A 27,737-nucleotide genomic window follows, 5' to 3' on the forward strand; every position below is an offset into this window, starting at 1 on the left:
TTACACACCCGTACTTTTTTCTTCTTTAAATTATCATCAACAAGTATTTTTTTCATCTGCTTATAGAAGGTTGTTCAAAAGAAATATGAATCATATTCGATGCAGTTTGTTCTGTTCTGTTTATTTTAAATATATTTTTTGTGGGAACAAAACATCGAAAATGACACGAAAGAGTCAACGCCAACTTGATACTAACAGTCGTTTTAAAAATCCCCTTTTCAATCACCAAACCCCTTGTCGACTTCAGTTCAATTAACCGACCACTGACGGCGCTACATTCTATGCGAGTTCCACGTCAAACTTTCTCACGCGCGTGTATCGAATTCCTCTCGCAAACATGTCAAACTACACGAGAAAGAGCAAGGAAACTGACGACGACGGCCAACCAATCAGCCAGCTATCGAAAAGAGCAAAGAAAAGTGTCCATCTCAATCGTTGCAAAGCAATTTTCCGCGACTACGAAATAATTCTGCAAAATTCCGTGTTTATCTAGCGTTCCAGCAACAATATTCCACTTCCGGCTGGTCCCCGAAACTGTGGACTACAGTTTACGCTAGGTAAGTAATGGTTTTCTGATCGAGGTTTCTGATGTTTAAAATGAGAAAATAATGAACTACAAAGAGGGTGTTCAGTTTGATCCCGTCGCGTATTCGGTGGTGGTGATCGCTTCGCGTAAAATTCGATATATTACGTGGTGTTTTTGATGGTAATTTTGATTGTTCACCATGCTCCAACGAGTGGACCAATTTCGACAAAATGTCCACCGTGAAGCATCCGTCCGAACCAAGGACGCACCGAGCGTCATAGGTGTACGTTGAGCTGCTGTCTCTAAATCCATACACTAACGATGTGCTTATCAAAAGCAAACCGTTTAATTATGACGAGTCAAGACCAAATGATGAGTTGCGTTTTTGATTGTGGAAGAGTTTTTAACTTTTTACGAGCTAGATTGATTTGTTTGAAAAAAAAAATACTCGCAAGCGATGTAATAAAGTGTAAAATCAAATCACGACTAAAAACCGGACGATTACCTCGAATGTTCAACATAATTGCTTTGGTTTACACAATCAGAATTAATTTGTAAACAATTAGTTATAAAATGTATAACAATTTGAGGGTGTTGGGGAAACGCATTCAAGGGACTGGTAGTATTTTTCTTGCGTGGAATTTGCTAAACAACAGTTTGAAAATAATAGCGGTGAATCTGAGTGGAAAAATAAATGTATAAGCGGAAATAACTGCAGCACTTTCACTTTTATGAAATAGTGTTATTTACGAGAAGTTAACTAACCTTTCCTTGTATTGATACGAAGAGATACTTTCGATCAGCCGTTAATTAGTAAAGCTTCTAATTGTTGAAACCTCTATCTAAATACCAGTTAAGTAAGCGACGCAAAACTATGAAATTACTATTTTTGAATTACACAGAATTAAATTTCAGTTGTGTTACTGTTTTTTAAATAGATACAACACACACCCCTTCACCAGCCTGTGTCACGTTCTGCCACCTGTTCTCACTTCCATACAGTAAAACCGAATAACAAACGTAAATATGTTTATCTGGGATTGGTTTACTGGTGTGCTCGGTTATTTGGGTGAGTATTATAGAATACAGAGTTCTTGAAACAGTTGCTAATAGTTCCTATTGTTTTTATGTACTGTAGGTCTCTGGAAAAAATCGGGCAAACTGTTGTTCCTCGGGTTAGATAACGCTGGCAAGACGACACTACTGCACATGCTCAAGGATGACAGATTGGCGCAACACGTACCAACGTTACATCCCAGTAAGGCAGTCGCTTGCTACCTATTCCCTTTGTCAAACTATTGAAAGCTTACTTCTTTTTCGCAGCATCTGAGGAGCTATCCATTGGCAATATGCGATTCACTACGTTTGATTTGGGTGGACATACGCAAGGTAAGTTTAATTGTGGCTTTGCTGACAGTGGAACACTTATCTGAATTACAAATGTCCATTCAAATACAGCCCGTCGTGTTTGGAAGGATTACTTCCCTGCAGTGGATGCGATCGTATTCTTGATTGACGCATGGGATCGCAGTCGTTTCACTGAGAGCAAGAACGAGCTGGACTCCCTGTTGACCGACGAAGCTCTATCAAACTGTCCCGTGCTGATTCTGGGCAATAAGATCGACAAACCCGGAGCGGCCAGTGAAGACGAACTGAGGAATCACTTCGCCCTGTACCAACTGACCACTGGCAAGGTAAGTAATTCGCTTTAGGTTTTAATTCGGAAGCAAGAAGTCATTTCGGATTGTTTGTTTTATCTTCCCGACACGAAAACAGGGTAAAGTAGCACGTAACGAACTGCCCGGTCGTCCTCTTGAGCTGTTCATGTGTTCCGTGTTAAAACGACAAGGTTATGGAGAAGGTTTCCGTTGGCTCGCTCAGTACATTGACTAATGATGGAGTGCGAGTAATGCTTGCGCTAGGCTGAGACGAAAACGATAGAACAAAGGCAACAGCGTAAATGGTGCAGCAACAACAGCAGCATGTGCTACACCCTCAGTGTTTAGGACGAACGAATAACAGAGTTTTCGGGCGACGGGATTAGAAAGTATTTAGGGATGCGTGATATTTAATAAAAAAAAAAACAAGAAAAATAGTTAAAAACCAATTGAGCATCTAGCGCAGTGACTACTTTTACATCAACTACATGCCCACGAATTAGCCATGTCGATTATCGCATTCTCGGACGTTGTACTTGACTTTAAATGATGGACAACAGTTTACAATTATCCATAAACCATACGATAGAGAACTCTTTTACTCTTTGCTATTACAGCTTCGTTGGTCTTATTGTTCACGGTATTTTTTTTCTTTAATAGTGCATTATATATTTTTATAAATGTTCGCTGCAAACTGGGCATTTTATTCACTTCCAAACCAATAGGCAAACCCTTCATACAGAAAAGACATAGAAAATCTCGCAGTTGAATGAGCGTGTGCATTAGTGAAATCTACAGAAACTTGAAAGTAAACAAAAACAGACAGACCATACAAACATCTACCAATCAATAATAATAAAAAATAAAACTTCGAAATTTTTAGATATAAAACAGTTTTTTCAGTACTAATCCGAAATGTTTTTTTTATTGATTCAGCGATTATAAACATTTTTATACGGCACTTCACACTAATCAATTTTTACCCTCTCATTTTCTCATTAACGCAAATGGCAATTCATAAATTAGCATTTTGCATGTCATCTTATATACACCCTCATTCTTGTTTACGTCCGTATCCGCAATACGACGAACGGGTACTTTCGAACGAATACGAATAAGCCATTCACCCCGATTCTGCAATCCGACGGATTTGTGATTCGAATGAACCTACACTTACGATCGAGTTCGAATTTTGCATTCTTTATTCCGTTCGACTTGTATGATTCGATCGACTCTCGTTCGGGAACACTCGAACACTAACCATCAAATCTCCCGGAAATCTCGAACACTAACCATCAAAGCTATCAACACTATTTACACGTTCTATATTATTTATATTATTCATTTCTTAGTAAACGAAACCGTCACACTTGTATAAACAAATTAGAACGATTCTAAACCGAACATAAGTAATACGTACGCAAGTCGATCGAGTAATGTTCGAAAATTTAACAACTCGAACGAATGATATTCGAGTTCATGCCCAACTCGAATGGAATATAGCATGGAAATTGCACATTCGATCGAAATATTTCGAATCGATCGACGTACAGAATAAGGGTGTCGAACTCGATCGAGCTACAGAATGCCAAATTTCGTATTCGATCGAAACAATCCGATTTGAACGAAATACAGAATCGGGGTGAATACGCAAGTCGATCGAGTAATGTTCGAAAATTAAACAACTCGAACGAATGATATTCGAGTTCATACCCAACTCGAACGGAATGCAGAATGGAAATTGCACATTCGATCGGAATATTTCGAATCGATCGACGTACAGAATAGGGGTGATTCTTGTTTTCACTCGAATGAATTCGAACGCGACTCGTTTGCCACAAAATATTCAAATATCAGTAAACTTTTTAAAATAAATGCTAAGCCTTAATGTAATCAGTCCAATTCATGTGATTAACCATATGCGAAACGCTAGAATGTATGCCATTTTAGTTTCAAACGAAACGTGTATTCGAACATCATTCGTACGAACGAAATGTCCCATTCCCGTTTACGGACGAATAGACGAAATGTCGTGGTTTCGATTCGTCAGTTTAATGTTGCGAATCAACCGTTCGAACGCATTGAAAAAAGTTTAACCGATCTCTAACAAAATTATTTTCGAATCTAAAGGTGATTTTTAATCAAATCATAAATTTGTGTTTTGCATAAATCATTTAGAAAGCAAAGCAGTATAGTAAAATGCTGTTTTTTCTGGGGAGCCTTTGAATATATGCGAGATTCAAAGTTTTTATGCATCAATTTTGCATCTATTAAGTACTTTATGGAAAATACGCCATGGGTAAACATGCTTTATTTTATATTAAATGCATGATTTCACCAATGAAATAAATATTTAGGCTATCGAAAACATGACAAAATTGCAAGAAAAATGCAACATATTTTTCGCAGATACTACTGATCGGACTGCTATTTCAAATGCTCTTTTTTACTTTGCACGAAGTTTAATTTGAAAATTTCATTTACCGACTTGAATAAAATTGGTCCTGAGTATGATATTTATTTATTATGTAGCATTCGTCACTTCCTTGATGCTTGCAATCTTCCTTAAAAAACTACCTGCGCTACCGATCCTTCTTTTGCACAGGAATCGCGTACGTACACGTTCGAGTGAAAACAAGAATGGCTTGTTCGCATTCGTTCGAAAGCATGTGTTCGTCGTATATGATACAAAATCAGTGAAAAAAACAAGTCAAATAACAAATGATGTCAAAGATTTTTATTTACAACTCAAATCTGTACCAGAACTGATAGTTTAAAGTTGGATGGGCGTTGTTTTTATGCATGTACGATGTTTAAAAGTGTGATTGATTCGAACGTAAACGGGAATACGAATTTGCTATACTTTCGAACGTATCGCATACGGCCGTAAACAAGAATGAGGGTGATAATTTGACGGGGAGAATTTTGAAATTTTTCAGACTGGGTCTTACAATTTATAGTGTATTAGCCAGACTTCGAAAAAAAACCTGTCTTAATCCACCTAGTGGTGTAATGATGCCTTTCTCATATACATATAATATTGTGGTATTCTATTCAAAAATTTTCTCTTCGATTTTTGAAAGAAACCAAGTGATTGTTTATGCATAACATAGAGAATAAAACAGTGCTTTGATTGCGTAAGCCATAAGAGAACGAAATGGGTTCACTATTATATGCACTTCCGGCACCGGAACCCGAGAACCGGTATAGTCAAAGTCGGTTCGTACGGCCACCAACTAACATGACACACAAACTCTTCTAGTACGCACTCTATAACTCCGGATTCGGAAGTCGGATCCGGATGAAATTCAGGAATTCCGTATGGGACCGGGAGACCTTTCATTTGAATATTAGTTTGTGGAAATCGGTCAAACCATCGCTGAGAAAAGTGAGTGAGATCCATTTTGGTATAAATGACCACTATTTCCGGTGCTTCCGGAATCGGATACCGGGAACCAGGATAGCCGGAATCGGTTTGTTTTGTTGCCTACTGATAATGACTATCGATTTGTGTAGTTTTGAGACCAGTTTAGAAATTTTTTTACGTGTTTTGTTTCGCCGGTTTAAGTGACGGTGTACAATATTGAACACACTTTACCCTATAATTCCGGAACCGGAAGTCGGGTCCGGATGAAATTCAGGAATTCCGTATGGGACCGGAAGACCTTTCATTTGAATATTAGTTTGTGGAAATCGGTCAAACCATCGCTGAGAAAAGTGAGTGAGATCCATTTTGGTATATATGACCACTATTTCCGGTGCTTCCGGAATCGGATACCGGGAACCAGGATAGCCGAAATTGGTTTGATTAGTTGCCTACTGATAATGACTATCGATTTGTGTAGTTTTGAGACCAGCTTAGAAAATTTTTTACGTGTTTTGTTTCGCCGGTTTAAGTGACGGTGTACAATATTGAACACACATTACCCTATAATTCCGGAACCGGAAGTCGGGTCTGGATGAAATTCAGGAATTCCGTATGGGACCGGAAGACCTTTCATTTGAATCTAAGTTTCTGAAAATCGGTCGAACCATCGCTGAGAAAAGTGAGTGAGAACCATTTTGGTATATATGACCACTATTTCTGGTACTTCCGGAACCAGATACCGGGAACCAGGATAGCCGGAATTGGTTTGATTAGTTGCCTACTGATAATGACTATCGATTTGTGTAGTTTTGAGACCAGCTTAGAAATTTTTTTACGTTTTTTGCTTCGCCGGTTTAAGTGACGGTGTACCATATTGAACACACTTTACCCTATAATTCCGGAACCGGAAGTCGGATCCGGATGAAATTCAGGAATTCCGTATGGGACCACGAGACCTTTCATTTGAATCCTAGTTTGTCAAAATCGGTTCAGCCATCTCCGAGAAAACCTAGTGAGATTATTTGACACATACACACACACATACATACACACACACAGACATTGCTCAGCTCGATGAACTGAGTCGAATGGTATATGACACTTGGCCCTCCGGGCCAATTTTCACTAGTCGGTTTTTCAAGTGATTGCATAACCTTTCTATATGAGAAAGGCAAAAACATGAGAATTTAAATAATTTTTTAATTTTACACTCAAATAGGATACAGTAATGTCATCATTATTTTTGTTGTTTCAATTATAGAGGTTTTAACCTATAGGTCATTCGCCTCTTCGGGCCAGAAAAACATGCTGACCCTAAGTGCGGGATTGGGAATGGATTAGATGTGGCTGGGAAAACGACAATCCTGTATAAACTAAAGCTTGGCGAAGTCGTGTCGATCGGTTTCAATGTGGAAACAGTGGAGAATAAGAATATTTACTTTACTGTTTGGGATGTAGGCGGTCAGGATAAAAACTGACCTTTGTGGCTTCATTCTCAAAACTAACAATTATTAATTTTTGTTATTGATTCTAACGATCGCAAACGAAGCCTTCCTATTTTCATATGGCGAAGTATTACACACTATTTGCATGTTTAACTATTAACTATCGTAATTACTAATTAAAATTATCATGTTGATCCGGGCTCCTTAGACACATCAATGAACTCTGGGGTTATCAGAAGTTGCACAATAAAGGTTGATTTGTCATTTCCAGGTTTGATCTTCCAGAAGTTCTCTATGCAACATCAGCTGATCCCGATCAGTAACGGAGTAGCAATCAGTGATCGCCGCCCAAGTTCAAGCTCTAGAAGACCATTACAGTTGAATAAGTGTAAATAAACGTTTTATCTCGGGACGGGTATAGCGTGATGGGTAAGTCGATGCCCTGTCACGCAGCCCACCTGGGTTCGATTCCCAACCCCGCACATAGGGTCAGAAAATTTTTCTGGCCCGAAGAGGCGAATGACCTTAAGGTTAAAACCTCTATAATCGAAACAAAAAAAAAGTTTTATCTTCATATTCAGTTTATTTACTTGCAATCGATAAACGGACACATTTCGTCCTAATAATATTCAGAAATTTTAACGTATAAGGAGTGTATCGAAAATAAGCTATCCACATACATTTGTGTTGTACGCATGTATTTGTGATGGTTTTTTATGCTCAGATCACAGCATGCTGTGCGTTCGTCTGTCAGCTTTCGTTTGTTTACTTGTTTGTGCGGTTGAAATTCTGCGTTTTCAAAATGTCACGTATTGAAAAGGAAGTGAAAATTAAGGTTCTGGACACATGGCTAAGTGAGAAGGGTATTACTATGCGAAAATGGGCGAAGCGGTTTGGAATTCATCATGCCAGTGTTAAAACCATCATTAATAAGTTTGGGGAACACTATTCTTTGGATTAGCTACCAGGAATAGTCAGAAAACACGGTTCTTCCAACCAGAAACTGGACCAGAAAGTGGTATCTTTAATCATGAAGAACAAATCAATGTCAATACGTTATTTGGCAAAAGAAAAGCAGGAACGAGTGTCGGAATAATCCAGCGTATCAAGAGGCGAAATCACCTGAAGACCTACAAGAAGCAGAAAATCTCGAAACAAAGTGTAGAATAGAAGAAGCGAGCAGCAACAAGAGCCCGGAAATTGTATTCGCGTCTTTTGCAGAGTCCGGATGCATGCGGATTTTGATGGACGATTAGACTTATGTAGAGGAGGACTCAAAAACCCCTCCAGGTCCACAATACTTTAATGTCGTCTTTGGAGAGGATGTGAGCGATTGCGGACAGGTCGTACTGGTACGGCAAGCAATATGTTCCTGTGGTTTGAAGTCAACCATTTTTTACACTAACGGAATTATAAATCTGAGTGTCTCCAGAAGAGATCGCTGCCTTTATATGAGAAGCATATACACCTCCACTGTTTTGGCCGGATTTAGCGTCGGCTCGTTATGCCAAAACCACTCTCAATTGGCTTGCGGAAGAGGGTATAAATTTCGTTGAGAAAAATATCAATCAACCGAATTGCCTTCAGCTTCGACCCATCGAAAGTTACTTGGCAATCGTGAATAGGGTCTTCCACTTAATGGCATAGTAATTGTCGAGGTTTACTATCATACGGTTAACTTTAAATCACTCTGTGGTGGATCTTGACATCATCAGCAAAAGATAAGCGAACCTTACCGAGCGAAATTGACATCATTGAAGTACAGTAAAAATTTTAATGGGTCGAAATGACTTTCCTGTGGTAATTTACAAAGAGGAGCGATCACACAGCACGAACATTTTTTAATAATAACTGCCAGCCTGAAGAAATTGTGGCCTTCATTCCAAGAATTGCCGTCAGTATTGAGTGTTCGTCAATATTAGTGAAGCTAATAATTCATTAGATTCGAAAACGTTAAGTGCTGCGATTGCTATTTGGTGCTGAGTAAAAATTACACTTGAAACAAACCGAGAGGCCTTTTTCGCACATTTCTTGTGTACACCAGTGCACTATCCTTAGTCTTTGGTGTTGAACCCCTGGGTGAGCCGTTTACAAATTTTTGTAAGAATCGAAACGCTGCCCAACAAGCGGGTTGTCCAACAAGACAGAGAGATGGTAGTCTGATTGGGTCAGGATTGACGAGTAAGCCGCATAACTAACCACTGGCGACATGCCAGCGTCTTGCGAACGCTTTACGACTTGTGCGATGGTGCATTATCGTGCAGCAAAATAATCTGGGAGAGACTTTCTGTTGTGCAGTTGAAGTAGCATTTCACACGTCGCTCTTCAGTTCTCCGTCTGTCTCTCGTCAGTTTATGTGATACCCACTTCCTAATTTTGCCCATAGCTCGAAGACGTTTAGAAATTGCTTGTTGATCTCCCCGCACTTTTGCAAGTTGTCGTTACTATCCGATAATGTTTACAATTGCAATGTCATCGACTAATGCTTGTAGTTTGGTTACATCATACAATATTCGCTAGCGAAAGCGTGAGGCGTCGTTAAAGTAGAAATTTCCCTCAATGTATTTTCAAAATCCCTTTTCATAAGTTTAAAGTGTTATACCACGATCGCCATAAACTTCTACAAGCACACAATGGCTTATGGGACATTTCATCCCCATAACAGAACATAGCAATGCCTGACGCATATGCTCGATATTTGGTTCGTACGCCGACATGTTTGACTCACGATAAAAACTGTTTGAAAGAACTTATTAGAAAAATAAACTATCAAGGAGAAAACCTGGTAATTTAGAGGGATGCAAAAAACATTATAAAATCATATTTGATTTCTTCACCACAATCGAACCATTGAAACCAGTATTCGTTTGACGTGCTGGTCCTGTGCAAACAATCGAAGAATGATTCTCCTCATTCATTTCACTTTTATCGAGTATAACCTTTAACTAGTTAATCTGCCCATCAAGTCGAACAATATATACGATATAGTAGCCCTCACGAGGGCCCACCTCGATGAAAGTGAGGTCTCATGGAGATGTCGACCGATAGTCTAGCGAAGGTAATACGTGAAACCATAAATCAAATAAACATAGATTTCCCAGTGTAATACTAATGTAGTTGAGCAACCCGTGACAGCAAAAGCACCGTCTGGTGGAGAATGGGTGCGTAAATGCTCCTAAAATGCATGCATAAAGTTGCCTGCGCATTTAACAAAACCACAGTAGCTAATGGAAAAAAGTACACCCGTTTCTCACCAGAGGTGCTGTTAGTGTCACCGTACAGTCGGAAATCTATTGTCGTTTTCGCTTGATACCAAACCTAACCCAGTTTCCACCCTAACTGCTGTCAAACCGTTTGTTTGAAGCTAGTTTCGAACCTAGTTTTAACGTTGTTGAACTGAAAATCGAGTCAGTTTCGAACCTGGTTGTTATATCAGGTTTGCTCAAACCGCCGTTGCTAAGCGCGAAAACAACACAGTTTCGTGAAAAGTGTTTGTTTGAAGAAACTACCCTGGGTCAGTTTCAGTGTTCTCAAGCGAAAACGACATAAGTTTATTTGATTTATGGTGAAACTGATTATGCAATACCAAGGAAACGAAAACGCGGCAAACTAGATTGATCAACCAGTGGACGGTTCAATTAGTTTCAATGCTCTGGATGGTTGACGTCGAGAGTTCAACGGCTAGCTGAGAAAAATAAGAGTATAACTAGTAGATTAAAAACTTATATTTGCCTACGTTATATTGCTTACACATTTATTGAACATGCCAATGATTTCAAAGACTGCAATAATTTCAATGTATAAAATGCACAAACTACTATCTACAGAAGCATCTTATCTCTAAATTCATGCTCTGATACCTAGCAGTAGAGTCTGATCTACTAGACTCCGCTGTTATCTGAAGGTTTCTCCACCAGTTCAAAATCACTCGTCGACTGTTCCATGTGTTGCTTCATCAAATTAATTGATGGAAATGCTTGTCCCACAATCGCTCGAAATGCTTCATCGGTACTCATTAGAGGTTCATTAGAATGTTGTAGAGCCTGAACGGCCAGTTTTTCTGCGGAACACATTGGATCGAGCTGAGATAAGTCTAGCGGTTCTGGCATACCAAGCGCTGCATGTCCAAGAACCAATTGCTGGGAAATGTTGAGGCATTCAGCTGTCAGATCCAAAGCGCTGCTTGATTTGAGCGAAATTTCTTTTTGGTTTGAAAGAAAATTCAGATTTTTAAGCATATCGATTTGCATCTCACGTAGTTTGGAGGTGACTTCTAACAATTCCTTGTTGGAAGAAAGAAGCAGAGCGTTCTTTTGCAACAGACTAGTTTTCCAACGAGCTAATTCTTCCACCATAAGACTACTGGCCAGAAATTTGCTGCGCCAGACCTCACTTTGACCAGCCAGGAACTCAATTTGTTCTGTGTGAGATGACAAATTCTCAGCTGAATTGAGTAATTTTCTGGCCAAATGTAATTTATCCTCAGTCAAAACGTTTACCTTTGTCTGGAGATCTTCCCCGACAGCAGCCACAAGCAGATTTTTGAGCTCTGAATTAACCTGTGCCTGAAATTTCAATTGACTTTGATAGTAGTCGCGTTCCTTCCTAAGTTCTTCAATCTGCTTCTCGTATTCTTGCTTGAAACAGTTCGATTCTTTATTCGCCGTTGAATTTCCTTTTAGCTCTTTATTAGTGATTGTCGACATTTGCGAAACCAGGACGTTTAAATCTAGATTGTTGCGATCGATAATTCTAACTCGATTTTCGTTATTTTTATATGGTATAATTGGATTGACTGCACCTTTATACGGTTCAAACGGAACAAAACGGGGCTCCTTTCCTTTCAAGCTATGACCAGCTTTATTGGTTGGCACTAATTTGGGAATTAGTGCAAAAATAGTTCCTCTCGGTACGGTCGGTGTCAGTGAAGCACTTGCAGTCGTGACAAGTTCCGTTGGACGATATATAAGATTGGATCCAGAATGAGGTAGTAAACGTTGCAGATCAAAATCGATTGGCAGCTTAAGTTCGTTAACACCGGTTAAACTAGTGTTGGATATTTTTCTAGGAGGCTGCACTACACCAGGTGTAGCTAAAACTTCATTTTCCATTCCATCGCCCCGTGTCCGAGCTTAAATTATGAACATTTGATTTTCAAAGATGAGAAAGTGAAAGTTTAATATTACTGTTTATTATTGACATTACCTGAGTCCATAGTAGTAGCTTTTAATCTCTACAGAAAATGAACACGAAACAAGTGTAAATACTAAAGAAGAAAATTAAACAAGAGAGTTGAAATTTTGATCAAATAATTTCATGAAATTAATCACTTTTTTGAGGATAGTCTGCAAGTGACCATGTCAGACGGAATTATAGGCCAACAATGAAAACAAAGTTGGCAAACAGCTGATATGCACGCAACCAGAAAAGCATTTATGTAACCTTTTCAAAAAGGTTTTTTCTCTGATGGCCAGAGATGCCATTTATACAGATTTATCAGTATTATACAGATTTTCACATGCTCATACAGATTTAATACAGAGTACAGATTTTATACAGATTTCCTCAATTTAATAAAAATTTATACAGATCACAAAAGTAAGAAAGAAAAAATTAAACTTTTCTGTCTAAGCTATGTTTTAGTATTTGATTCCAGTGATAAAACAAAAGTCTTTCAATCAACGGACAAATCACAAATTAATATGGAAATCTGTTGTGAAATCCCTTTATATTATAATTTGAAACCAATTTGAACTGATATTCAAGGAAGTAATGGCATCATGAAATTTTACTAGATAAATATATGGAATTACAATTCAATTGTTGTGGATAAAAAATAGAAATAAAAAACTTTGAAATTTCGTCGTTGAATATTCTTGTGAACGCAGCAATGACTGATTGAATCTACCTACCTACAACCACAATCTATTGGAATAACATCTTTGGCATCATTTTGTTGTAAGAATTTCATTTTATTAGTGAATACCGATTTTTTATACATAGCAATACAGATTTTCTATGAAAATATGTGGCATCTTTGCTGATGGCCAATCTGCAGAACTGGAGGACTGTTTTTGTTACAATAAGAGCCTGTTTAAAAGTGTTCTATACATGCTTACTTGTGGCTACTCAGTAGTGAATCAAAAGTACTCATTTTCGGCTGCTATGAAAAGGCGTCAAAAACTGAGTAGAATTTAAAACTATCATTGAAGCAAAATTACCTAATTACTAGTGACTCAATTATGGGTAGCCACAAGTAAGCGTGTAGGAGAAATATTAACTAAAAGTTAAAGTAAGTCGTGAGATGGTACACAACCACTCAAATCAAATTGATTGAGCACTCAAAAACAAGCAATCGAGTAAGAATTTATTACGACCTCGTCCTGGGAGCCAATGTGGGCTGAGGTGTATACCTGACAGCGGTGAGAATAACCGAACACTGGAATGTGTGCCAGCCATATTTTGTCCGCTGGCAGTCGTTTTTGCAGCCACTCCCTATGTTAGGTATTGCAATGTTTGCTTCTAGTTTAAGGAGCACACAAAGACGAGTTGGCCTCTTTAATTTAATCACATTTAGCATTTACTTGTACTCAAGGGGCAAATCACTCTAAACTTTGTCTGAATTTAAACAAGTTTTACCGGGAGTAAAAAAGTTTAGCAGGGATCTCGCTGGATTAGAATGGGATTAGAGAAGTTTAGCCGAGATCTGGAAAAGCATTATTTTGACATAAGAAGCTGTGAACGTGGGAGCAGAGATGCCAGACATTTTTCATAGAAAACCTGTATTGTTTTGTATAAAAAATCTGTATTTATCTGTATTCAGAAAGGAAATTTCGGAAATAAAATTATGTTTGAAGATGTTATTCCATTAGATTATTGTTATAGAATGGCAGATGCAAAGAGCATTCCTTTATATCGTAAGTCCTTGCCGCACGGACATGAACAATCAACGACGAAATTTATTTGTTTTTGTTATCAACCACAATTGAATTGTAAATCCATATACTTTTTTCGTTTGAAAATGATGGCTTGGAATTCAAACATGGAATTCAAACGCCCATTACGCAACGTCAAGTCAGGTCATACAACTTTTCAGTCTGACAATAAAGTTTCATGACGCTGCACCAAAAAATTTTCATTTGAATATGGGTAATCAAAAACGCTCAGACGGAAAAGTTTTATTATTTCTTTCTTACGTTTTGTGGTATCTGTATAAATCTGTATTTAATTTGAGAAATTTGTATAAAATCTGTACTCTGTATTAAATCTGTATGCGCATGTAAAAATCTGTATAATACAGATAAATCTGTATAAATGGCATCTCTGCGTGGGAGCTCGAATGACAGATACACTTCAAACAAGATTAGGCAAAACTAGGTTGGATTAGTTTTAGATTACCCAAATTTATCTAGACTAGTTGGGATTAAAAGAGATTAGAGAAAATTGTTTTGCAATGACATGAGTTTATTAGTATGAGATTGTCTAGAGTTTAGAGTGATTTGCCCCTTGCTTGTACTTATAATATCATTAAAGGCTTTATATACGTAAACATTTATACATTTTTTAAATAACTTTCTTTCATTTTACTTTTCCTAAGTTTTTTATTTCTGAGTCAATTTAAAATGGGTAATTTCCCTTTACCAGACCATGTCAGCTGTGAGCGAAATCAATCTTCAGTTCAGCAACGCCATCGCACGGCATCACATTCAACATATCATGTCAATTGTATGGGTGCGCAGCCCTGCTATTTTGGCGCGCACGAATTTGACATTTCTCTCCCCTACTGTATAAGATTCGATGCGGACTCACCTGAGGGCGACATGCTCGCAAAAAAGGATGTTATATCTTGTTAATATGATGTCTTTGCCTTTACCCATTTTCGGTTCGTTCTCTCATAAAAAAACTGGATAATAAACCAAACAATATTTGCAACAATTTCCCGTTATGAGGGCATATTCAGTTGTATTCTATTTCTAGATGAATAATTTAAGTCAGTTTTAAAATTAAAATCTTGATATTATAAGCAAAGACAACATATTAACAAGCTCTCACATTTCCCGAACAAATCTTTGGCAACATCCTTTTTTGCGACCATGGCGCCCTCAGGCGAGTCCGCATCGAATCACGTACATAGAAGTAGGGGAGAGAAATGTCAAATTCGTACGCGCCAAAATAGCAGCACTGCGCACCCATACAATTGACATGACATGTTGAATGAGACGCCGTGCGATGGCGTTGCTGAACTGAAGATTAAGATCGCTCCAAGCTGACAGGGTCTGTTATAAGGCTATTAATGAATCCAACCAACTCTTTGCGATCGCTGCGCTGCCCAAGTGGCGAGCTTTGAACTAAGTGATGGTGATAATTTTCAGATTTTGTTTGAAGACTCGAACAAAATGCAGGGTTTTTATTATTTTTTCTTATGAATCGAATACTAACATACAAAAACGTGTGAAAATTTGGTAAAAAAATCGATCATTAATGACTCAGTAACTTTCCGTGATATGTTTGAGTGATATTTATGGAGACAACGTAACATGAAATACCAAATTCGAAGAAGTGAGTGAGGTTGGGTACTGTTTTCATATCTGGGACATTCTTTGTTTTTTGGGTTGGATTTTGAGATTAATTGATAAATTATGATCAAAAGTTGTATCAAATACAAATAATAATACCCCTAAGTCCCATATAAACGAATCGCCAATGTTTGGTTCACAGCATGAACAAGTAAGCCTAGCAAATATCTCCCTTTCGTTGCGATAGTCTGAAAATGTGAAAGGAGATCGTTTCTGGCAACGCTTCATGCTAGTTGCTACGGTGCAAAACAAACTTGTTTGTTTATCGTTGCTGTATTAAACAGCAACAATCAGGCTAAATATCGCCGGCTAATAAACCGAGAAGCTTCCGAAATGGTGAGAAGTTGTTTAGTAGAGGGATGTGACACACGAATAGGGTCGTCCGAAATTTCGCTCCATAGTTTTCCTAAGGATCAAAATATGTAAGTAATATGTTTACATATTTTTCACTATAATAAACAGTAACTATAGTGAACTTGTTCTTACCCTTCAGTGTTGCTAGTTTTATAGGAAATTCGTTATAGTACATTGTCACTCTGACAGTGTATCATGACAATGTACCGCACGATGCAAAATGAGTCCTTGAAAATTTGTCGGAGTACTCCGTATTATAATTTGTATTTGGTTGTATGACTAGTCTATTTACTCATGTTTTATCATCTAAATCAAATCTGTATGTGAACTGAAAATTTCAAATTTAATCCTAGATTGTCAAGAGTATAGGTCAATTTGAAATCGTATGTTTGATGACAACACGTGAATAATCGTTTTTCTTACCCATATTTGTAAGGTTTTGCCATCTGCATTCTTTCAAACTCCAGTAAATTGAAAAATTCGTCAAAATTTTTTCTAAATACCTGGGATATGTCAAAACAATCACCATAAAGCTATCTCGTGGTGACCACGCTGATTGGATTGTTCAATTCGTAACACAGTGATTGATATATGTTCTAAAATCACAGGTTGTCGTATAATTTAAAAATAATTAAAATAATGTATTGGTGTTGTGTCTATTCACTGTGATGTTACAAATTGGAAACAAACAAACAGAATGAATGATTTCGAAAACAATATTAATTTTTGGAAGAAACTTTTTAAATAATTTCTGGATGATAGTGAGTTGAAGTGTTTCTAAATGAAACTTCAATGCAAAACATTTACAACTAACATTGATGATTTCTGAAATGTCATTCGACGCTTTGACTTTTCCGTCTGTCTGTTTTTAAATACTGTTTTATTCGTGTTTCAAATATTCATTAATTTGAAACAAATTCGTCGAGCAGTTTTAAATCTGTTTCAAATTTGTGCTCGAAAAATAGAACTAGATCTCAGCGTTGCGATTGACATGGTTTTGTCGTAGATCTAAAATAGATCAATCCATACGCCTTAAAATAGCGTTGCGAACAACCTAAGCAACCTAAATGATTTCAGCTTTTTTTCAAAGAAGGACGAATCTTACAAAAGTAAACAAATCAAGTTTTTTTTTGGTTGGCGGCAGACCAGAAGCAAGTAAATATTGTAACAAAACGGGATCGATTTTGTATTGCGTTGGAGGATGAGAAGTAGGCACAATTCTATATATAGTTTTGGCGATATGTATTAAATCTGTATCCTGCATGAAATTCGCATGGAGGTATACAAATCAATACATTACAGGTAATTCTGTATGAATGAAAAAAATAAACACAGTCTAGATGACAGACAGGATGTTTTTGATAGGGTAACGTGGAGCCATCATTACGTATGCGAGTACAGTCCCAACTAAAGAAATATTCAAAATGACCGTTTATATGGTTAAAGAACTCAATTTGAGTATCCTGTCTGTTAGTCTGTGATAAAAGTAAACAAATCGAAAAAGGGCGAAACTGTTTTTATGTTGATTTATTCAGTAGATATAGAAGGAAAGTTGTAAATTTGCATACCTTTTAAAGATAAACGAACAGATCATCGACTAATAAAAAATTGATCGAAGAATATACGATGATTTCTAAATACAATTCGAAACCAAAGTCGAAACATTCATCGATGTTTTTCTCCATTTGCTGTCTATGTTATGGCATTTTTCATTGAAAACACTGGTGGCGTGGATTGCTCTGGTTTTGCACTTTCGAGCAGAAATCGCAATGAAACACCGTCAGAATGTTGCATTAGATTCGCCGTTCTTTGAAAAACAGCTGAGTTTTCCAGTTTTTTGGAAATTGGTTGAAAAATCCACATAAATCGTTACCTTATTTTAGCCGTGTAACGAGTTGAACTGATTCTTCTTTTTTGCTTATTGTTTATGTTTATGTTTTAAAACATAAAACCGCGTTAATTGCAATCATTTTGAAAACGTCGCTGATATAATTGAGCAAGTAAACAGTGTCTTCATAATTTCAGAACTAAAATGTCGGATGAAGAAGATCTGGTCTTTGTTAAACGCCAGAAGACGATTCACTATGGATCTTTGGAGGACTCCGAACGAATGCGTCAGATGAAGGATGCTGTTTCGGATTTATATGGGCCAGCTGGCGGTTCTGGGGAAAGTGGTCAGGTTTACACTTCCAATGATTATTTTGATTTGGAAGCAGAAGTATCTAAAGACAAAGCAGCACTTTTGGAGGAATTCGAAAGGAAGAAAAAGGCTAGGCAAATTCACGTGAGCACCGATGATACAGAGGTAAAGAAAAATCTTAGAGCGCTGAATGAACCAATATGTTATTTTGGCGAAGGACCAGCTGAGCGACGAATTCGCTTAAAGGAGCTTTTATCGGCACTCGGCGAAAGCGCGATTCCGCAAAAGAGTACTAGGGATGACGACAAAAAACAAATGCAAAAGGAGCAGGAGTCTACGTGGTACCACGAAGGACCGGAGTCGTTGCGAATTGCCCGAATCTGGTTGGCTAATTATTCACTACCACGGGCAAAGGAAAGGTTGAATCAAGCTATTGAATTGTTAAAACTACCGAGCGCTACAAAAGCTGGACGAATGGTGGAACTTCAAAAACGAATTCAATCTTTGGCACCACAGTGCAGTCAAGTTGGTGATGTTCGTCCAGTTACTAACTGTTCATTTAACTACGATTCTAGTTTACTCCTGACATCAAGCTTTAGTTCTATGTGTAAAGTTTGGTCTGTGCCGGATTGTAATCTTATACAAACGCTGAGAGGTCATCAGTTCTATGTTAGCGCAATTGCCTTTAGACCCGGAATCCCAGTTGATAGCAAAGGTGAGGTAGCCATGGCTTCTGGTTGCTATGATGGAACGGTCAAGCTTTGGTCATTCGATAGCGAAGAGGCCATAGCGGACATAAACGGCCACATACCTCATCGTGTTTCGCGCTTGGCCTTCCATCCATCAGGTCGTTTCTTAGGAACCGCTTGCTATGATGCCTCGTGGCGCTTATGGGACTTGGAACAGAAACAAGAAGTGCTGCATCAAGAAGGACACGCAAAAGCGGTTCATTGTATAGCTTTTCAAATCGACGGAAGTGTATGTGTCACTGGCGGCTTGGATGCCTTCGGTCGAGTCTGGGATCTTCGTACCGGTCGGTGTATCATGTTTCTTGAAGGGCATCTTAGCGCCATCTATGGTGTGGATTTTTCGCCTAATGGATATCATATTGTAACGGGATCACAGGACAATTCTTGTAAGATTTGGGACTTGAGGCGGCGACACCCTGTTTATACAATACCCGCTCACCGAAACTTGGTTTCTGATGTGAAGTACCAGAAGAATGGTGGCCACTTTCTGGTGACAGCCAGCTATGACAACACGGCCAAAATTTGGTCCAACAAAACCTGGCAACCGCTGAAGACACTTTCTGGTCACGACAGCCGGATCATGAGTGTGGATATTTCGCCAGATTCGCAACACATCGCAACCACTTCATACGACCGTACCTTTAAGTTGTGGAGTCCGGAATAAGATTCGGTATGTGCCAATTCAATAAATGTTTGTCTTTTTGTAAATTTATGCCGACATTTTTCATAGATGACTATCCTCATTATTTGAATTTTTTGGTTAGTTTTGCCAAATCTTCAACCATGTGGTCATCTAGCTTCTTTTTTTATTTGCGTTTGGAATCGAATTTAGATAGAACGTGAAAATCAATCGGTTTACTCACCACCATGAATATAAACGGTTTGAGAAGATGTGCGAAAAGAAAACAATTATTCTATTCAAATATTTTATTTTCAACGCTATGCGTATAAATGATAAAAAACGTTCTTAGTTTTATTAAATGCACTTGATGTAGCCGCTTTGCGGCAAATAGGTTATTTAAAGATTCGACTTAACTTCGTCGTCAAAAACCAATTCGTCTCCGTCAGGAAGGGGACCAAAAAATCGGTCAACCTGTGAATCAGTAACTTCGCTCAACGTTGAAGGATTCCACGTCGGATTCTGATCTCGATCAATTAGTACTGCTCGCACACCTTCCTTAAAATCACTATCGATAACACTGTGAACAGCCATGCGATACTCTACCTTCAAACAATTACGTAAATCACGCTGACGTCCAAGGTCCAACTGCTTCTTGGTTACCTTCAGTGACGTAGGAGACATTTTTTTCAAAGAATTCAAGGTATTAATAGCCCATTGGCTCCCATCCTTTTCCAGATTAGCAAAAATAGTTTCCACAGTTGATGCATCAAAACAGTCATTAATTTGTTTTAACTCATTAGCCAATATGAAATCTGAATTATCCTTGACATTAAACTTGTTGAGAGTATCCACGATGTCCGAGCTGTTGCTGGCAGTAATGAGCTCTCTCTCTAGAGCCTCAACATTTTTGCTTTCCACGTAATGTGTAGCAATTCCAGCCTTCTGCACATCTTTTCCTTTCAACCTATACCCAGTCAATCCAAGGAACAGTCCCAGCTTTCCTGGTAAACGAGGCAAAAAGTATCCACCACCGACATCTGGAAACAATCCAATTGCTGTTTCGGGCATGGCAAACATGGTCCGTTCGGTTGCCACCCGATATTTACCATGAACGGATAAACCGACCCCACCACCCATAGTAATACCATCAATAATTGCGACGTAATCTGGTTTATACGAACCAATCAGTTCGTTCAACCGGTACTCTTCACGGAAGAAATTTCTGGAGGAGTCAACCGGTCCATTCTCCACAATCGCTCGCACATCTCCACCTGCGCAGAACGACTTTTCACCGGCGCCCTTGATGATAACCAGACTTTTGTTGTCTTGCCATTTTTTCATTGCTGCATAAATCTGTCTCACCATATCCAGATTGATTGCATTGAGAGCCTTCTGTCGGTTCAACGTTATGACTGCCTTATCCTTACCAAATTCCTCGCAGATCACGGTGCGTTCTGCTACGGATGACATGGTTCGAAATACTAGCGATATATAACGTTGAGATGGGCAAAGCAGCTACAATGCAAAAAAGATATTAGTTTTAGTGCCAGATTGTGGGATCAAGGTAATAAGTACCATTTTCTCGTTACTGTTGACTTAATTACTGATCAGATATAATGACAATTTGTCTGACGTGTTATGCAACCCGAGGTATAATAATTCCGAAACCACATAAACTATTACACCACTTCGAAGACTGAAGTTTAATTTATTAAAATGAAACCAAAAAAGACCAGGAGGAACCAAAGTATTAACCCGATTATTAGGATCCACTGTATAATTCCGAAATTTTATGACCGGCAAAAGTAATGATCCTATTTTCGTTATTCTGTTGAGTTAACTAAGTTAATAACTAGAAGAATGACATTCAATTCACACAACTAAAGATCAAAGTATATTTTTTCAAGAAATCGTGTATCGATTAGAATTTATTGTTGGTATAATTAAAATCTACTATCTTGTACAATCCTGTCGAAACAGAAGGCTAAGTTCTTTTTTTTTTTTTGTACGTTTCATTGTGGACTAAGACCATGGTTGGTCCATCTCGTCCGTCTTGTGTTTTGATTTTGTCTTGTTATTCGGGTGTTTATTTTTGTTTGGTCGTCTAGATTTCTACTTTCGTTTCAATCAGAAATCTTGCGATGCTTTTTATTTCAGTTTCGTTTTCGCTTTTGAATATTTCTTTTAGAGGTTTTTGTATTTCGAGTGCCTTGTATTTTGATCTTATTGTGGTCCATTTGGCGCACCAATATGGGATGTGTTCTAGGTTTTCCTCTTTTTGACATGTGTCGCAGGCGGTGTCTGTTATCCATCCCCAGCTGCCTTGTCTATCCTTTGTCATACAGTGGTTCGAGCGTACTCTGTTTAAAATTATCTTCTCTTGGGTAGTGAGTTTCATGTTTTTGCTCCAGATTTTCTCTCCCGGTTCTTTCATGAATTAGAAGTGTTGTTTTCCTTTGGTTGCTGAGATTTCTTTATATTTATTTTTCCATTTTTCGCGGTTTACTCGTTTTGCCAAGATTATTGTATCTTCTATTGTTAGTGTTTCAAAATTATGCTGTAACTCTTTTGTTGCTTCCACCGCTAATTTATCAACTGCTTCGTTCCATTTTAAACCCATGTGACTTGGCACCCATTGGATTCTTATTTTGTTGTTCCTTTCTACCGCTTGATTAATTTGTTTATTTATTTCCATTATAATGTGGTTTGTTTTTATGTGTTCTTTATTCTTCAGCATTTGACATGCGCTTCTTGAGTCCGTTACTATGACTGTTTCTGCGTAGTCATTCATTTGACTGATTTCCATTGCTGTTCTAATTGCTATAAGTTCCGCGTTTGAAATGCTTATGTTTGGGTTAATTTTCATTGCAACGTGTTTTCCGGTATTTGTATCTAGGGCGGCTATTGCTGTGCCTACTTTGTTTTTTGCTGCGTCTGTGTATATCTTTTTGCTGTTTGCGTATCGTGTGTTCATTACATCTGCTACTGCTTGTCGCCACGTTGGTGCGTTGACGTTTGTCTTTTTGCTGTTTATTTCTGGTATCGTGTCCAGTATTATGTTGTTTTTCCATGCTCTGATTATTTCTGTTTGCCCATCCGTTCGGTTTTCTAGTTGCTTTAAAATGTCTTCATGCTCTATCGCAAGTTGTGTGATGTATGTGCCGTTATCTTTCTTATTACTTATGGCGTGTTCCAGGAATTTCCTGTTTGGGTTTTTGCTGTGTTGTAATTTGATGATTTCTTTTAGGGTGAGCCATTCAGCTCTTTCGGCCATTGGTGTGAGTCCGCTGTCCGCTAACATGACGTTCACTGGGGTGCTTTTGATGTATCTCATGGCAATTCTTGTGTATGCGTTTAGTGCAGTTTCTAGTTTTCTTTTGTGGGATTGCGCTGCTGTTCCGTAGATTTGTGCTCCATATTCGAGTTTGGATCTGACCATAGCGTTCCCGATTTTTATCAATGTTTCGGGGTCGGAGGGGCTTGTTTTGCCTGCTATCAGTTTTAGCATGTTTATGTTTTTTTCTGCGTTAGTTCTGATCCTTTCAATATGCCTTCTGTGGGATAGATTTCGGTCGATTGTGTAACCTAGGTGTTTATGTATATTCTGTAGTTCATTTTTTCCCCTTTTATTTTCAGCTCCATTCTTTCATCTGGGAGACGGCTAAAGTTTATCGCGGCACATTTTGCTGGGTTGATATGCAGGCCTTTGTTGTTCATTTTGTTAGTAAGTTTTTCCAGGAATCGGTTCGCTCTTCCTATAACCTCGAATCCTTCTCCGGTTACCAACACCGTGAAATCGTCTGCGTATTGCATCAGTATCACTCCTGCTTCTTTTATGTGGTGTAGGTCTGCCGTGAACAGATTGAAAAGGAGTGGCGATAGCGGGCATCCTTGAGGAATTCCTTTGTTTGTGACCACTTGCACTGGTGTTTCTGATGCCTTTATCACTATTTTCCTTTCTTTTAAGTACTCGAATATCCACCTTCTCGTGTCTTCTGGGATTTTCATGTCTTGGAGTGCGTCTATTAGCTTTTGGCCGTCTACCTCGTCGAATGCTTTGTTTATGTCCAGGAAAATGGCTACGCACGATTCCTTGTTTGCTTTAGCTTCCTTAACAGTATTTACAATATAATTGACGTTGCTTATTGCTGAATAGTGCTTTCTAAATCCGAACGATAGTTCCGGCAAGAGGTTTTGTTCTTCGGCATAATTGTACAAACGCTCCTTCACCCATGTGTTGATTATTTTTAGAAATGCATTCATTAGTACGATACCTCTCTTCGAGTCTATGTCGTCCGGGTTTTTGTTTGGTTTTTGTATTAGAATCAGTTTACTTGTTCTCCACTTTTTTGGTATTTGTTTGGTTATCCATACTTTGTTCAGTTGGCTGCATACTTCGCCTAAAATGTCCAGTCTCAAGTTTTTTAGGATTTTGTACGAAATGTTATCTATTCCGGGGGACGAATGATCTTTTTTATTTTTCAATATTTTCCAGAATTCTTCGAAATTTATTATATCCTGTTCGCTGTCGTTGGCTGACTGGGTTTTGGATGGGTTGAAATACAATTCTTTTGATTTTTTTTGGTAATATTTTTCGATGAACTTTTCTGCTACGTTTTGAATCGGGTGGTGGTCCGCTCCACGTTGTTTTCCATCTAAAGCTGCGTTTACTCCTCGTATAATACTCCATAATTGCGTGGGAGGTGTTTGTTCATTTATTTTTTCCTTAAGATCTCTTTCGTAGTTTCGTTTTTCTCTTCTTACTGTCCTTTTAAATAATGCTCTGGTTTTCTGTAGCTCTATCTGTGCTTTAAGTGATTTGTGTTTGTTGAAGTATTTTAGTTTTTCTCGTTTCGCATTGTATAGTTGTTGTATCTCGTCGTTCTACCATTTTTTTAGGAAATTTGTTTTTTTATTCGCAATTATATAGCTAGCTTCTTTAATTTTTTCTTCGAAAACTTCCTGCATTTCTTCTGGGTTATATAGGAATTGTGGCTGTATGCTGTTTAGTCCGTCGATCGCTTTTTTAATATTCACCTTTTCCGTTTTCCTTTCGAGAATTGTTGTTTTTGTTTGAATTTCCATTACGATGCACATGTGCACGCTACCGAATTCTTTTTCCTTTACCTTCCATTCAATTTTCGAGGCGAGTCTCCGGGTCGCGAAGGATAAATCGATTGCTGTAGGTGCACTGTTTATTCGCGGGATTGTTGTCGGGTGACCATCGTTCAGTAGGATTAATTTTGAGTTTTCTAGTTCGTTTGCTATCGTTTTTCCTCTTTCACAGGAACGCGAGAACTCGTCCCACAAGGGGTGCCTGGCGTTAAAGTCACCTGTGAGTATGATTTCTCCTCTTGTGTTTTCCATTTCCTTGAATAGTGTTTTAATTTTTTCCACCGTTTGCTTTGTGTGTCTCCTGTCTGGGGGCACATATACTGACAGGATAGTGAAATTGTGTTCTAAGTTTTTTGTTTTTATAGCTATCGTTTCCAGTGGGTTTAAATTATCTATCTTGACTTCTTCATAAGTTATGCTTTCTTCGATAAGTAGGCCTACTCCTCCAAAGCCCTCTTCTCTGCATTTCATCAAAAATTTGTATCCTTCTATTGTGTATTTTTCTTTTGGTTTAATCCATGTTTCTTGAATGCTGGCTACTGTGATTTTTTCTCTATGTAGAAACAGGAGGAGCTCTTCCCTCGTTTCTACTAGTCTTATTGACTGAATATTGTGCTGTAGAATTCTAATTTTCTGGTTCGTCATTATAATTGTTGTTCTCTTCTTCTGTTATAAAAATTTTTTCTTCGTTTGTAGCCATATAGTTTATCATTTCTGTGATTATATCTCCAAGCGCAGTACTGGTTTTAATTATTATTTCTTCATAGCTAATTTCTGTTTGATTGTTGTATATTTCTTCTTTGATAGCTTCTTGCAATTGCTTAAGTTTTCCGATTAAACTTACATTTTTCCAAAAAGTCCTTATTTCTCTCCTCATGTTTTCAATATCGTTATATTTGTGATTTTCTGTTGCTGTCGTCTTATTTGTTTTGTGTTCGTTCTTTCCTTGTTCTCCTTTATTAAAATCTTTTCCATCTCTTTTTTCTCTTCTATACGTTCTTCGTTGTTCTTGTTTGTGTTTCCCATGGTTTCTCGTCTCGGTGTATCTGGACCCAGCTTCTGATCTTACCTCATCGTCCAGTTTGGGAAATTCTTCCTCGTAATTTTCGAGTAATTGAAATCTGTTTTGACGGAAGCAATTTTTGGCCTCGTAGTATGTGAGTTTGTCTTGCTGCATTTTATTTGTTATCTGTCTTTGTTTTCGTTTTTCTGGGCACTCTGTACTATTAGCTGTGTGATTCCCTTGACAATTAATGCATTTTATGTGACATTGTTTCTGTTCGTTTGTATCGTGGCTCTCTCCACATGAGTTGCATTTTTTCGTTCGTTTGCAATTGCTTGTTTTGTGTCCGTAGCCCCAGCAGTTTTGACATTGCTTGATCGGGAATAAATAGAGTTCTACTCGGAATCTGCAACCATACATCGCTACGTTTTCTGCCATCTTTTTACCGTTGAACGTCAGTTTTACATTTTTTGTTTTTGTTAATTTCCGTTCTTTGTCCATTTTTTGCAATCTTTCTACTTTTGTGATTTGTATTTCCGATTTCAGGTGTTCCTTTATCTCCGCGTCTTCATATTTCAGTGGAACGCCTTTGATTATGCCGATGGTTTGTTTTAAACTTATTGGTACGAAGCATTTCAGGTTGTATTCCTGCAGAGGTGTTGTTATTAACTTGCACGCTTCTTGCACCGTCTCAAACTTAACTTTATAACGAAATTTCCCAATCCGTTGTATTTCTAGGAATTTTATATTTTTTGTGTTGAGGCATTTTCCAACATCTATAGGATGTTGCTGCGTTGGTTGTTCTAAATTGACGGGCTCTAGATAGACGGTATCATCCGTCCAGCTTAGCGGAGTTTCTTTAGCAGTATTTTTCTTCGTTGTTGCCGTACTGTCTCCTGTTTGATTAGTTTGCATGATTTTTTTCTTAGTATTTAGGTTTGCTACCGTTTTTTGGTATTGTTTCCTTGTCTGGATTTGTGATGTCTTGTTCATTGTTTTATTTTCCATTTGATCGCGTATTTTAAGCCTATATTTTCGTTCTACAAAAACATGCACCGTAGCTCCTGCTCGGTTTACTTTTTGCCAGCTTGTTTTAATGGAATTCCTTGTTTTGCTTACAAAAGCCTTACACGCATATGGAGAATCACTTTTACACGTGGAAAATGCGATGTTCAGATTTTTATCCGGACAATTTCTATTTTGCGCTGCAGTAATCTCCGCGACTAATCACTTATGGTTTTACCAAGTTTGCAAAATAATTTTCACACGAAACGAAGCCAGACACGTCTCGATTTTTTTTACTATCGATATCCAAAAATAATGGCAATAACAATTTTTACAACCGAAACCAGGAAGCCAGGATAACTGTTTCAATTTTTACCGACTCGGCTAAGTTCTTTATCATAACGTAAGGTGACAAGACTCGACATTGTTATCATTATTATAGTTGCGCTACCCTCTCAGCAGGCCGTTCAATTTTGTTGATTTTTGAGCGCTTGTTGAACGATATATTGCACGAAATATTCGTTCAATTTGCTGGAACGGTTTGTTGTTGTTTTTTCTCTTGAAAAAATAGTGTGAAAATTAAGTGTTACCTTTCCATAGAAAGAAAATTTGTTGTTATTCTACGTGAAGTAGAAGTATTGTACAGGTATGTATTGTTAGTTTAAACAAATAAGTGGAAAAAACTTCTGAAATTCTGCAGTAAAACTAGTCCAACGGGGCTCCAACTCCTCATGTTAAAAATGGCTCAACAATGGACCTCTGTCTGCCGGGTTTGTTGAACGAAAAAAATGGCATTCGGTTCAACGGTCTGTTTCAAAATCGGCAAACGAAGGTTCCGTGTTGGCCTCCCGTTGAACGATTGATTGGACTTTCATTGGACCAATGATCCAACGTATTGGACCAATGAAGGACCACCGTTGAACGTTTTTTTCTAAGTGGGTATCTATAGCTGTGCAGAAAACGTTGACTTGTATACACGCTCACTCGAGGTTACTCAGATCGTGAACCATCCCGCAAATTATGTTAACTTTGAGCTGAAATTTGACAGTCGAGCAGTTATTATTTATCGAGTAGTTTAATTGCAATTGCAATACAGAGAACGTAAGAATGTCTAGAAAAACTTACTTTGCTTGATAATCTATTGAATTTTTTTGTTGGGGTATTTACTTTGACGGGC

The 27,737-nt window shown here is 38.0% G+C and overlaps 4 protein-coding genes across 5 annotated transcripts; 2 read left to right on the forward strand and 2 right to left on the reverse strand.

Moving 5' to 3' along the window:
• Window positions 1-338: 338 nt before the first annotated feature.
• On the forward strand, window positions 339-3,075 carry LOC131440272 (GTP-binding protein SAR1). Its single transcript, XM_058611397.1, has 6 exons — window positions 339-557; window positions 1,465-1,595; window positions 1,665-1,784; window positions 1,850-1,915; window positions 1,985-2,220; window positions 2,303-3,075. Exons 2-6 carry the CDS (start codon window positions 1,553-1,555, stop codon window positions 2,417-2,419), a joined length of 582 nt encoding a protein of 193 aa, XP_058467380.1. The 5' UTR covers window positions 339-557; window positions 1,465-1,552; the 3' UTR covers window positions 2,420-3,075.
• Window positions 3,076-10,707: 7,632 nt separating this feature from the next.
• LOC131440273 (golgin-45) lies at window positions 10,708-12,372 on the reverse strand. 2 transcript variants are annotated; one of them, XM_058611398.1, is made up of 3 exons: window positions 12,327-12,372; window positions 12,202-12,262; window positions 10,708-12,127 (listed from the first exon to the last, which is right to left on the reverse strand). In XM_058611398.1, exons 2-3 carry the CDS (start codon window positions 12,209-12,211, stop codon window positions 10,878-10,880), a joined length of 1,260 nt encoding a protein of 419 aa, XP_058467381.1. In that variant the 5' UTR covers window positions 12,212-12,262; window positions 12,327-12,372; the 3' UTR covers window positions 10,708-10,877. The 2 variants fall into 2 exon arrangements, with proteins under 2 accessions (XP_058467381.1, XP_058467383.1); XM_058611400.1 differs by having other exon boundaries at window positions 10,708-11,725; window positions 11,798-12,127; window positions 12,202-12,372.
• A 5,427-nt stretch (window positions 12,373-17,799) lies between these two features.
• LOC131440274 (U4/U6 small nuclear ribonucleoprotein Prp4) lies at window positions 17,800-19,523 on the forward strand. Its single transcript, XM_058611401.1, has one exon. It carries the CDS (start codon window positions 17,959-17,961, stop codon window positions 19,477-19,479), a length of 1,521 nt encoding a protein of 506 aa, XP_058467384.1. The 5' UTR covers window positions 17,800-17,958; the 3' UTR covers window positions 19,480-19,523.
• A 201-nt stretch (window positions 19,524-19,724) lies between these two features.
• LOC131440275 (3-hydroxyisobutyryl-CoA hydrolase, mitochondrial) lies at window positions 19,725-21,443 on the reverse strand. Its single transcript, XM_058611402.1, has 2 exons — window positions 21,013-21,443; window positions 19,725-20,952 (listed from the first exon to the last, which is right to left on the reverse strand). The coding sequence occupies exons 1-2, from the start codon at window positions 21,013-21,015 to the stop codon at window positions 19,834-19,836; spliced, it is 1,122 nt and encodes a 373-aa protein (XP_058467385.1). The 5' UTR covers window positions 21,016-21,443; the 3' UTR covers window positions 19,725-19,833.
• Window positions 21,444-27,737: the final 6,294 nt, after the last annotated feature.

The sequence above is a fragment of the Malaya genurostris genome, chromosome 1 (assembly GCF_030247185.1).
Source record: "Malaya genurostris strain Urasoe2022 chromosome 1, Malgen_1.1, whole genome shotgun sequence".
Lineage (NCBI taxonomy): Eukaryota > Metazoa > Arthropoda > Insecta > Diptera > Culicidae > Malaya > Malaya genurostris.